The sequence below is a fragment of the Geotrypetes seraphini genome, chromosome 1, assembly GCF_902459505.1.
Source record: "Geotrypetes seraphini chromosome 1, aGeoSer1.1, whole genome shotgun sequence".
NCBI classification, from domain to species: Eukaryota; Metazoa; Chordata; class Amphibia; order Gymnophiona; family Dermophiidae; genus Geotrypetes; species Geotrypetes seraphini.
In genome coordinates, this window is record NC_047084.1 from 25,127,306 (window position 1) to 25,140,531 (window position 13,226).

The window sequence follows — 13,226 nt, forward strand, 5'->3', positions numbered from 1 at the left end:
TTAAGAGCGCGCATGCGCGCTTAGCATTTTATTATTATAGATTAGAGGCTCTGGTAGAAACCCGTTTACAAAGTATGTATTCTTCCCAATTAATATTTCCAAATTAATAAAATGTCTTTGCTTATTTGTAAATGGGTCTCTACCAGAGCCTTTAATTCAGTAGCATAATTAAATGAAATAACTATTTCTGAAGTTTATAGGGATGGGCAGGGACGGAAGGGATTCCTCGCGGGGACGGAGGGATTCCTCATGGGGACGGGTGGGATTTTGGCGGGGACGGGTGAGATTTCTGTCCCCGAGTAACTCTACTCTGTACACAAAATGGTCTCTCTTTTCCCTCCCCCCTTTTCTCTCTCTTCCATTTTGTATAATCGTTTATTATAGTAATTGTATCCTTAGTAGAACGTGTGCTTTTATCTTATATTCCCAATTATTAAATTATGGACTTAAAGTAAAAATAATTTCTAACTAGATTCTGAAAGGACTGAGCCATTTTACATTCTGAAAGGACTGAGACATTCAGACAGTGTTAAGTACCGGGTGTGCCAGTAAAAGGACTGAGCCATTTTACCCCTGCCCCCAGTCTGCAAGAAGATTTAATCATTGCATCATTGAGGAGAAGGCTTTGTGATGCACTGCTCTATGATTGGATGTGATGCTAGAGACTGCCCCTGAGTTTTGATGCATCCTGGAAACCCTCCCACATCTATAAAGCCTTGACATGCTGGGCCTTCTCTCTCTTTTCCTCTTCCTTCGGATCAGCGCTGGATCAGGCTGCAACCTCTACAACTTCACCTTGTGCTTCCTTTGTGCTTCCTGCACATGTGCTTAGCTCGGGCCTACCATGCAGCCTTATAAGGACTTTTCAACCAGCATTTGTGAGTAAATTTAATTCTTTAACCTTAGAGAAATTTTGTCTTGTGTAATATTATTATCTTTGCTTAACGATCCTACGGCTCTACCTGCTTGATTTTAATGCTTTTAAATACATCTTCAGTTTGCTTATAAATGTTCTGAGTCTTCGTTCACATAAATTATACATTGTTATTACAGAGCTAAGTTTTAATCAAGTGAGCTAACTTTCCCCAAATTAATAGGTCTTTATAATATATATTTCTCTAAGCCAGAGAGGGATGTATATCATTGGTGGAGTTCCATCCATTAATAATAATTTTTATAACACTAGGATCACAAATCCAGGGTGAGATGTGATTCTGCAGATGACCCAGCTGGCCATGGGCCACAGTGGAAACACACAAAAGTATCCTCTCTTCAGGCCAGGGCTGAACTAATGTGTCCAACCCTGCATTGCCCATTCATCTCTTTGGCTGTAGAAGCAACTCGTCTGCACGTTTTTGGCTGAAGCCATCAAGTCCATCACCGATCTTCCCCAGCACTGCTCAATGATTGCAAACGCTTTTCAAGATAGAGACCATACTTCCAGCAGGCTTTAGAGTCTGCTGGCTGAGAAAATTGGCTTGTATGTTTTCCACCCCTACTACATGGGCTGTGGAGAGTGCTTGAAGGTGAGCTTTCGCACAATGGAAGAACATCTGAGCCTCCAAGCATAACAAGGCACTCTTGGTGCCTCCTTGCCTGTTCACATAAGCTATTGCAGTGGCATTGTCCGAGAACACTGACTTCTTTGCCTTCCAGATATGCCTCCAACAAACTCGATGATAGCCAAATGGCTCATAGTTTTAACCAATTTATGGACCATTTTCTCTGAATGACAGACCATTGGCCCTGTATTGGGTGACTGTCGCAATGGGCTGGCATTTAAGATCACCCAAGAGGAGATTTGGAAAGGTATGCCCCTTGATAGAGGATATACTCAGAGCCACCAGTGCAAACTGTTTCTTGCTTCCGCTGTCCATGGAAGGAATGATGCAGAGACCACCAGGAGAGGACAGAATCCTGTAGGGGCTGCATAAGCACTCTTGCCCAGGGCATAACCTCCAAGGTGGCCACTACTGAGCCCAGCACCTAAAGGTAAGGAACTTGCATTGCTAATAGATCTATAATCTGATTCCTGAGTTTCTGTTTGCGTGGCTCGGGAAGAAAGACACAGACCTTCGCCGTGTCGAAGCAGACTCCCAAATACTCCAAGCATTGGGTTAGTTCTAGATGACTCTTCTTGAAGTTTACTATCTATCCCAGATCCTGTAGGAGATTTACAACTTGCCGCATTGCTTGCTCTACCTCCAACTTTGATGGGACTCTGACCAACCAATGGGACTCTGACCAACCAATAGTCCAGGTATGGGTGAACCTGTATTCCCATCCTGCAGAGGTGAGCTGCTACCACCACCACCATCAGTGTACGGAGCTGCTGCCAGCCTTAAAGGTCAAGCCGTAAACTGGAAATGCCTTTGCAGGACATAAAATCTCAAATATCTCCTGAGATCTTGAGAAGATAGGAATTCCCCCGGTGCCACTGCCACATTGACTGATCAGACCATTTCCATGTCGAAGCACAGTACTTTCAACGCCATATTTATAGACTTAAGGTCCAAAATTGGTCTCCAGTTTTTGGTGTCTTTGTTGGGCATTATGAAGTATCTGTCAGACCCCGATTCTTCATTGGGGACTGGTTTTCTTTAGCCTGAACGTCTAGCAGCCTTTACACCGCTGCTCGGACCCTTGCCCCTCTGACTGGAGAATCCACAAGCAGATCTGATGGAGGGTGAAAGAATTTGATATTGAGGCCCTCTTGTATAAGATCTAGAAGCTAGCATTCCAAAGAAATTTGCTCGCAAACCCTCCAAAGCACCAACAGCCTCCTGTAGGAGTGCGATGGTGACTTGGAATTATTGTGTCTTTTGGAAGCCAAGCTGATGGAAGACACTGAGGGTTGCTGGCATCTGGAGTTGTCAAATCTCTGTCTGGACACTTGGTAAGATCTCTGAGCTTAGGAGCCTGCGTAGTACTGGCAGGAACAATTTAGGGAACTAAAATTGCCTCTGCCTCTCCTAGCAAGTCAGCGATGTCTGCTGTCTGGCAGAGATTTAGGATGGCGATCCGCCACTCTAGCCATCTAAGCCCTTACCAAATAGCATCTTCCCTTTAAATGGCAGTCTGCCTAAAGTGACCTTGGAGGTTGAATCACCAGAGCATCCTGTGGGCGGAAATGGCATCCGCAGATACCTTGCTCATGACCCTAATGATGTCATACACAGCATCTACCACATAATCAACCCCCTCCAGCACCTGCTGGGGGCATGCATGCTTCTCTGCTGATGGGCTCTACTGCAATCTGGTGTGGCAAGCGTTTGCCACAAATGAGGCTGCCACTTTGATTCCCAGAGCTAGTGCTTTAAATTGCCACCTAAGGACCACATTCACTTTGCGGTCTTGTGCATCCTTTAGCATTATGCCTCCCTCACTAGGGAGGGAGGTTTGTTTTGTTACTTGCACCACCGTGGAATCTACCTTCGGCTGACTAAACTACTGCTGAAATTCTGGAGCAATAGGGTAAAGCTTGGACATAATCTTGGCCACCCTTAGGGAGCCATCCGGGGTCTCCCATTGTTCAGTGATTAGGGAAACAAAGTCTGGGTGCACAGAAAAAAAGGTGGCTTGAGCACTGGTACCCTCATGACCATAAACTGTGAGGTCAATGGCTGAGGTTCCAGCTTCAGCTCCTTGAGCTCATCCATAATAACTTGAGGCACTATGGCCAACTTGAACAGCCAGTGCACTGAGGGATCTTCTTCCTGGAAGAGCAGAACTATATCCTCTTGACTCCCGGTCCTTAAAAAGGAACCAGAATCCTCCAGAACCAAAGCTGCACCTTGGAACAGCAAAGGTACAGAGTTTGACTTCCAATCCTTTCAGTCTTGGGTCTCTTGGTCACTCAGGCTGTGTATCGGATTCCTTAGTGGTGGGGAGGTCTCCTGGGGAGGAATTTCTTACTGGTCCAATGCCAGCACACCCAGGACCCATCAAGTAAGCTTTCTATAAAAGATTAACAAAATCTGGGGTAAACCCTTGGAGGAGGGCCCCATAGTCCCCTGTAGAACCTGTGAGTGGCCTCTTGAGCTCTGCAGCATCCATGCACATGCTTTTAGCGCCTTCACTATTTGGGGTCTCTGGGAGGGATTTCTTTCCTGTCACTCGGACCCTTTATGGTTCCCCAGCCCTAGAGGACTCAGAGGCTAAGCCTGAGGTTCCTGCCCTTTCCTCGCATAGCACATGGACACTCCTTGGCAGATCATCCAGCACAAAACTAGCATGATATAGAGGCAGAACAGCCTGAGGATTCCATCCCAGTCAATTTTGAGCCAAATCAAGGGGTTTTGAAGCAGATGGAGGCTTTAGAAAAAAAAAAGATTGTTTAAAATCCAAAACCCCGCCACAAATGGCTTATGAAGTTAAAAAATCACAGATTTAGACTATAATGGGTCATTCTCACTGTGCTGTGTTGGTACCTGCTTTGTCAGCTTTCCTGTGCCTGACTGAACATAGACGGCTTTCTGCCTGAAATCCACTCAAGGGGGATCCAAAACGAGATCTTTGGGCTGCCAGCCAGACTAGCACTGACTACAAACTAAATCTTCATGGATCCTCAAGCCAAAACAGGGGGAGTGAAATACTTGTAGCCGGCTCCCTGAAGCCCACAGGGGCCCCACAGCCTGTGCTCAAGCCTCTGATAAATCAGGTGAGCAAGCTCCCAGGAGAATGCTCCCCAAACCTCCAAGTTGTACAAAGCAGGCAGGCTCAGCAAGTACACCTGGGGTTGCCCGGTGAGCTACAGACTGCTCTCGTGGGTCTGTGTCCTCTCCAAGGCAGAGCTGCCCCAAATATGGGGACCTCTGTGCACCAAAGCCTCACGAACTGGATGAAAAATACCCGAAAATAATAAAAACTGAACAAAGCAGATCAGAACACTCCTTCTCTGTTCACTAGCAAAAGGAAAAGCTGAAGAGGGCACTATACTCCATCAGTGAAGGTGGAGGACCCAAAAGATGTGATTGACATCCTTCTGCAACAGCTCACGACCAGGGGATATTCACCTACAATACAGAATCTTTGCAACAGAATCAGTCTTTGCAGAGTCCCACAATTGTAAATGTTTCTCAAGTTTCCACTCAAAAAATAGATTGATTGATTTCATCTGTCATTTAATACACTCCTCTCAAGAATTTTTAGCCACCTTGAAATACCAAATGTTTGAGCTTTGAAGCTTGGCTCAGCTCTGATGTGCAGTTTTACTGCATCTACCATTGCTTACATGTTTAAATAGAGCTACTTATGCATGCAAAGCTTAGGATGATGCCACTCTTTACTGAATGTTTTCTTTTATAAAAAGAGATTTGCATGCCACCAAATACATATGCATTTTTAGTGGCATTATACATATTTTATAAAAGACTCCACATTCAGTAAACCTTACTAGATAGAATATGTATTAGTGTCAATACATGGACCTAAATGCCCACTTGATGTCCTAGATACCCTATACAAAGTTATCTGCTTTATTACAAATAAATTGCTGCTCATTTTTGTTGGACTCGAGACAAAAATAAATCTTAACTTGAATTTAGTGAGTGTTTTACTAACTCCAGTAGCCCTCACAGGCAAGGTATTGAAAGCTGGCATGTCGGAATACAGCTTCAATTTTTACAGCTCCAGCTCAAACAAGTGAAATTTCTAGGTGCACAGTATACAATTTAAGCACTCTGCCTGAGTTCATATGTGACAAAAGGCTGACTCTGGACAGCAACTTGGCAGTCCTAAGCACTTTTATGTTCCACCATGGGAAGCAAATCCTGCTGCAGCTTTATAGCATTAAAAAGCATTGTTTCTCACCTGTAACAGCTATTTTCTGCAGATAGAAAGGCGGACCAGCACACAAGGACAGGACATACAGTGATGCTATAGAAAATGATAGATAGTGGTAGGATGGAACAGCTCTCACATAGTTCAGAATTAAATGTAAAGTTCTGAGCATGTGCGATCCTCTCAGCAGTCTCCTCAGTTAGCTCTCCAAAGTTTAAAAAGAGCAACTTTCATATTGGAGGAATTGTGTACTTGATAGATCTTGTTATTGATGGAAAAATACACTGCTTTTTCCATCAACAAATAGGATGGAAAGCTCAGTGCTATAGGCAATTTGAGCAAAGCATTCACAGATAACAATGTATGAGAGTAACTATATACACTGGCTGGACAGCACAGTACAATCAACTGCACTGTCCCCGACTGAAGATTGGCCCAAGCAATAATAAGTGAAAGTATGAAGCAATAATCAAGTACTAGTCTTGTTTTATTTATTTAATTCATTTTCTATCCCATTCTCCCTTATGAGCTCAGAACGGATTACAGGTTAACATACAAAGAATAAAGACATGACAGATTAACATACACAGAATACAGTCAAGACATGATACAGTTGATGTATTTATTTAACTTATATCTCAGGCCCTTGATAGTGTTGATTTAGTCCCATGGGTTCAATGTCTACTGCTATGTGGATTATGAAAAAGATTTCCCCTTTTACATTAGATCTTAGTGCATTGCAACATATTTTTCAACTGATGGAAGACTGGATCAAAGAAAATAGGTTAGTCCTGAATATTAAAAAGACATCTGTTTGTTGGGTGACTGGTCATTCTGATCCACCTAACATAAAATACAATATTACTTAATAATAAGTTTATTTCAGTACCTAAATTTAGATATTTAGAGGCTCAGCTTGATTCTAATCAAAACTTGGAAGAATAAATTGAGTCAGTGCTTCCAAAATGTTTTTTCACACTGCAACAGTTAAGGTCAATAAGCTCTTACTTTGACCAAAAGTATTATATTTTTCGCTCCATAAAACGCACCTGACTATAAGACGCATCCTAGATTTAGAGGAGGAAAATAAGAAAAAAATCCATTCTGAAACCAAATTCTCCCTGCCAGGCTCTGCATCACAACCCCACACTCCTTGCCAGGCTAGGTACCCTGTCCCCCCTCAGGTGCTCTAGTGGTAGGACGGGACAGGGTGAGCAGGGACAGGGCATAGGGCAGGCAGGGACAGGGCACAGATGTCAAGGCAAATGACTTTTTAAAATATGCAATGTCACCTCAGTAACAACTATAGAAAAATAGACAAATATAGTGCAAAATATAGACAGCAGATATAAATTCTCAAAACTGACACATTTTGATCACTAAATTGAAAATAAAATCATTTTTCCTAACTTTATTATCTGGTTCTTTCTTTCCTTCCTTCCTCCCTCAGGCCCAACAATTGTCCCTTCTTCCCTCCCTCCTATGTCCCCCTCAATGTCCTCCATCCTTTGCCTCTTCCCCGTTGCCTGGTGATTTCTTTCTTTTTTTTTCCTTCCTCAGGCACAATTGTCTCTTCCTCCCTTCCTCCTTCCTGTGTCCCCCTCAATGCCTTCCAGACTTTGTCCTCTTCCTCCCCCGTTGTCTGGTGATTTCTTTTTTTCTTTCCTTCCTCAGGCCCAACAATTGTCCCTTCCTCCCATGTTCCCCTCACCACCTTCCAGCCTCTGTCCTCTTCCGCCTCCCCCAAGCCTGCCCGCCCGCCTGCCAGATTTAATTACTTCCCACTGCTGCCGCTGTGAGGACACATTGATGAAGCAGCAGTAGGGAGAGAGGTGGGGAACGGGACTCCTGGCTCAGCAGCGTGGCACCGGAACGGAAGAAATTGCTAGGAAGGGCCAGGTGGGTGCAGTGATTGCACGCCGCTGACCCGGAAACCTACAGAATTGACATCAGGGGGTAAGGCTTCCAGGCCAGTGGCATGCAATCGCTGCACCCGCCTGGCCTTTCCCTTCCTGTACTTTCGGCGGCAGCGAGCGAGCGACCAGCAGCGGTGGGGGGCAAATGGTGGGCAATGATCTAAATAAGGTAACGGCGGGGGGGGGGATTGGGGTATTTGCTCCATAGGACACACCCCTTTTTCCACCCACTTTTTTTGGGGAAAAAAGTGCATCTTATGGAGCGAAAAATACAGTATACATTATTTACACCTAACTTGATTATGGTAATGTGATTTACAGAGGATTACCTATGAGACAACAAAAACATGTGCAAAAATTACAGAATATTGAAAAAATGTTAGGTTATGCAAGACTTTATGATTGCGTTACACCTTTGTTAAAATAGATCCACTGGCTTCTGGTGAAATATCGAGCATTATTTGAAATTTTATGCATAACACATAGGCACTATGGGAATATCAACCATCATATTTGAATACATGGACTATTCTTTACACTCCTACAAGATGCCAGAGATCTCTCCAGGATTATAGGTTGACAACCCCCATCTCTCGATGGCTCACTGGAGTACAACAAAGGAGACAGCATATTTCTGGATAGCACCGGCTCTCTGGAATAAAATACCATGAGAGATCCAAGGTGAAATTAATTATATAAAATTCAAACTGTTGTTAAAAAGCCATTTCTTTAAACAGGCTTTTGATATTTAAGAGTTGGTATTAAATGGGGTTTGCACTCTCTTGGGAACATATGGAGTGATAGTGTACCTGTGAATGATCTTATCTTGATTGAATAGATTGGTCTTTTCTGTTAAATGATATTCCTTTCTTTTCTGATTGTAAACTGCCTAGATCTGATGAAGTATGGTAATATATCAAGTTATTTTAATAAACATATATATTGTAGCTTTAGTAAAGCAGAGTTCCACAGATACAGTTATCAGCAGTGGCTCAGGTTTGATGAGATATAATCACTAGCTAGAGGAATGCCAGTCTGTTCATAACAGAGAAACACGACGGAAGATAAAGGCAAAACAGCCCATCCACAGCATCCATTATCTCATCTCCCTAAAAGATCCTACATACCTGTTCCACACTTTCTTGCATTCAGACACAGTCTTTATCTCCACCACCTCCACAGGGAGACTATTCCACGCATCTACCACCCTTTCTGTAAAAACGTATTTCCTGAGTGTATCACCTCTTAACTTCATCCTATGCCCACTCATTCCTATGCTTCCTTTCAAATGAAAGAGACTTGCCTCATGTGCATTTATACCACATAGGTATTTAAACGTCTCTATCATATCTCATCTCTATTGCCTTTTCTTCAAAATGTACAGACTGAGATCTGTCCCCATTAGCCTTATGACAAAGACCACTGACCATTTTAGTAACCTTCCTCTGGACCAACTTCATCCTATTTATATATTTTTTGAAGGTGTGGTCTCCAGAATTATACACAGTATTCTAAATGAGGTCTCACCAGTCTTATATAGGGGCATCAATATCTCCTTTTTCCTACTGGCCATACCCCTCTTTATGCACCCTAGCATCCTTCTAGCTTCCACCATCTCCTTTTCAAGCTGTTTGGCCACCTTAAGATCATTACATACTATCACACCCAAGTCCCCCTTTTCTTTTGTGCACATAAGTTCTTCACCCCCTAAACTGTATGGAGTGTATGGTTCATAGGTGACGATGCTTGACAAGTGCTGGACTTTCTAGGAAAAGTACCGTGAATGGACAAAGTACCCTTCAGGTGAAAGGCCTGAGAGATGTAGATTCCGTGGATGCAAATGGCAAGTCCATGAGAGATGCAAGTACAACCCTGAGGTCTTATGGCACAGGAGTATTCTGTACTGGTAATTTGAAGCCCCTTTTCGAATCTGGAAATAACTGGTCCCTGAAGCTAGGAAGACAATATAGGCCGAGTGAACTGTGATGTACTGTACTCTGATGGAAGATGTTTGCAGTCCAAGCTGATAGAGATGATAAAGATATTATAGTATTGTGTTAGAAAGACACCAAAACAGAGTCAAGACTATTGGTGAAAACATCAGATGGTAAATTTTATCCACTGAAATATGTCTACGGGAAGGTTTTCTTGCTACTACCAAGATAGGCATTGTAGACTTAGTGCAGAAAACTAAACTCTGATCAATTTTCTAACTATTAGGGTTAGGAATTCGAGGACTGGATGTATAAGGGAGTCTCTGTTCTGTATTATCAAAGTTGGGAAGAACTGAAGTCTGAACTGAGGAAGAATGTATTGCACTGTATTCACAAGAACTGCTACCAGTTCAGATTGCATTTGTTGAGGTCAGCGGGTCCAGCACTTATGTCCACCCTGATTGTGTGCAGCATTGAACCATGTAGAGATATCATACTGTTTGCCTAAATAGTCCAGAAAACTGGAATATTTATGGAGGTGGCACATTAGAAAAGTAGAACATTTTCTTTGTTTTCTTCACTGCCTATCGGACTATTACTAAAGAACGAGAAAGCTGGACTTTATCGAATCCAGGTGACGGCTGAAATTAAAGTATACAATCCACCTTTTTAAAGACAGGCTGAGTTGTTAGCGGGGCCTCCCACAGATGAAGCTGCTTGCTCAGCTGTTGTAATCTTTGGTTCTCCTATATATTTTAAGAACAAAAAATATAGAATTGGGATTCTGCATCTTGTGAGAGAGGAGAGAGAGCCTCTCTGGACATGGACAGAATGACTCCTGGCTTAGAAATATCTTCATGTAAAGATTCTTTACAAATAGGAGGAGAGAAAAGTTCAGGAGACTTCTTGGTTGAATATTCACCAACTCTGCAAGATCCTTCCATAAAAAAAACAAGTAAAATAATGATTCTAGTAGGAATCCTTTTTAAACAAAAACCGCTTGAAAATTGAGATCAAGAGAAATTCTTCACAAATGGAAGAGCTTTGTTTTCTCATCCATTCAGCAAAGAAGAAAAACCAAAACTGAAGAGCACATGCTCAGAACTTTAAACTTTGTTATGAGTCTATAGCTGTTTCATCCTGATACCACTGGATGATGTCACTTCCTGTGTGTCTAACTGAATCCTGCTGGTCAATGGAAAACAGAATAAAAAAATAAAAATAATAATAATAATAATAATAATAATAATTTCTAAGCTGAACAAGGAACTGTGTTTCTTCTTTACTACCTCTCCCATCTCTTTATTTTGTCAGTGTTCTGTAACAAGTCAAAGGTCCTTAGCAAAAAAGAGGCAGATAATGCTTGCTGTTTTATATACTTCATGCACAAGCATAGTGTCAGAATCAAAAGCCTTTTTGGTTCTACAAACACTTACCACATCGATGGCCCATAGCCACAGCCAGTTCCATGGAGTTATACCCTGAATCTGTCTCAGTGGTTGGATCTGCACCATTTTCTATGCAAAACAACCCAAGAGATCAAAAAACAAAATATGTGCACCCTTAACTCCAGCAATAGAGCAGACAAACTTTTTACTATATATTACGACATTTTATTGTTATTATTTCAGACTTATTTGCTTTCAGAAATGATTTTACACAGTACTTACCTAAGAGGACTTTGACACATTTTACATGATTTCCATAAACAGCATAGAGTAGCGGCGTCCCTCCATTCTGCGAACAAGAATAGGACATATCTGATGGCTTAGAAAGGTTGCAATTATTTTGCTGGTTCAAACTTTAGCCAAACTACAACTAAATTTACACAGTGAAGAAGAGACTATAATATACAGCCTGAACAACCCAAAATCTCAAATGAACAAATTCCTTAATGTGCAAATTCTTTTAATGACCTTCCTACATTTTCAATTGCTGCTTCTTCCCTTCACGGCATTCTCCAAAACTGGTTTTCCATGCTTGTAAGCCTATCCAAACTGAGGAACTAGTTTCCAATTTGTCACAGTGAACTTCTATTTTGAATAACCTATTACACTTTTCTTTCATATTCTTTTTCTGTGCCTATATTCAAGAGCAACCTGTTACCTCCTGAACCCCACATAATCATATGGTGTGAAGGTGAGTTACACTGTGGCTTAGGCATCACAGTATAATTTGAACAACTGGAGACAGACTCAGAATTAGACATCTTTAATTCAAGCCCTAAGCAGCAAATGCTCCAAGGATATGCCTTCTTAGGCTGGTGTTTCTTCTCCCTTCTCTATTAAGCTCATCCATATTCAAGACAAAGCTAGCTACAGGACTGAAGTACTCTGAACAAAGTGAGGAAGAAATGATAACCATAAATGTTACCAGGGTGGATAAATATTTTTTTTATTTAAATTGGATTTTTTTAAATAAAATGCTTTTTTGAGGAATTATCTTTCTAAAGAGAGTTTTCTATTTAAAAAACATTATAGTCCAAAAGTTAATCATAAAATAAGGATTAGTTTTTAATTATGTAGCATGAGGCTGTAGATTCATGTAATGTTTACATTTTTGGTAAGCCTTGATGGGTGGAGTAATGTCCACAATGATCCTGTTGTATGTGCTTGTATAACAACAGAATAAGGGAATGTCTTTCTTGCAGAAACAATTGATACCTCAGGAAATGCACATACAGCAGAATACTTACAGAAAGTAGCCGCAAAAGCTATAATAACATGTGAAGAAAAATTCAAAAGTCTAGTACGCTGTGAACTGAATGGAAAAAGGCACATGAGAACAGACAATGCTGCAAATGTATCCAAGATGAGAAGAAATTTAGAAGAGTATGAAGAGAATACCAAGCTAATAGCATATGATTGCAGTGCTCATTTGCTGCATCTCCTTGCCAAAGACTTCACTGTCCCAGAAATAAAGACTAATGTCATTGAAATTGCTAAATACTTCTGTAACAATCATTTTGCGGCAGCAGTTCTAGAAAGAATGGGTGGAACCAAGCTAACGCTCCCAAAAGTGGTTAGATGGAACTCTCTAGTGGACTGTTCTGAGCAGTATATAAAAAATTGGCCTAGTCTGATGACATCTGGTTGTAAATATTAAGATTATACTAGCAAGAATGAACTTGCACCGCTGGTCTTTCTGAAAGGGCTGGATAGTGAGCTGCACCAGCAGAATTTCCCAAAGCTCCAGACAATCGGTCAACAACGTTGTGGACCAGGAATCTACTGCCCCTGGCTGGAGAGGGACCCACAGTGAGCCTACAACTTAACAGGCTGGCATCCATCGTAAGAGTCATCTACTCAGAAATCCGAAGAAGCCAGCCCTGGCCAAGAGCCACCACCTGAAGCTACCAGCTCAAATTGAGGCTAGCTGGCTTCGTCCAGGGGAGTGGCCTCTGAAGGGGGAAACTCAGCGGAGATCACCAAAGTCGGAGGGACTCCTGTCAAGGGCTCATGAGCACTAGTGTTGCCCGATTCAGGAAAAAAAAATTTCAATTCGATTCGATTCAGTCTATTGAATCGATTTTTCGATTTGATTTTCCTGCCCAATTGGGTGTTTTTTTTAAAAAACATCCTGGTGGGTTTATTTT

At 41.9% G+C, this 13,226-nt stretch overlaps 1 protein-coding gene across 7 annotated transcripts in view; it reads right to left on the reverse strand.

Annotated features, from left to right (window-relative positions):
* ANKRA2 (ankyrin repeat family A member 2) overlaps positions 1–13,226 on the reverse strand; it is a 63,873-nt gene that overhangs the window by 5,869 nt on the left and 44,778 nt on the right. For 2 of the 7 annotated variants that reach the window (XM_033929269.1, XM_033929270.1), the window contains 3 exons: positions 11,302–11,368; positions 11,068–11,148; positions 7,572–8,349 (listed from right to left, as the gene is read on the reverse strand). In XM_033929269.1, coding sequence (XP_033785160.1) covers positions 8,267–8,349; positions 11,068–11,148; positions 11,302–11,368 — 231 coding nt within the window. In that variant the 3' untranslated portion in view covers positions 7,572–8,266. Of the gene's footprint in view, positions 1–7,570; positions 8,350–11,067; positions 11,149–11,301; positions 11,369–13,226 lie in introns of those variants that run through there. The other 5 variants (XM_033929268.1, XM_033929267.1, XM_033929271.1 and 2 more) reach the window with 4 other exon arrangements.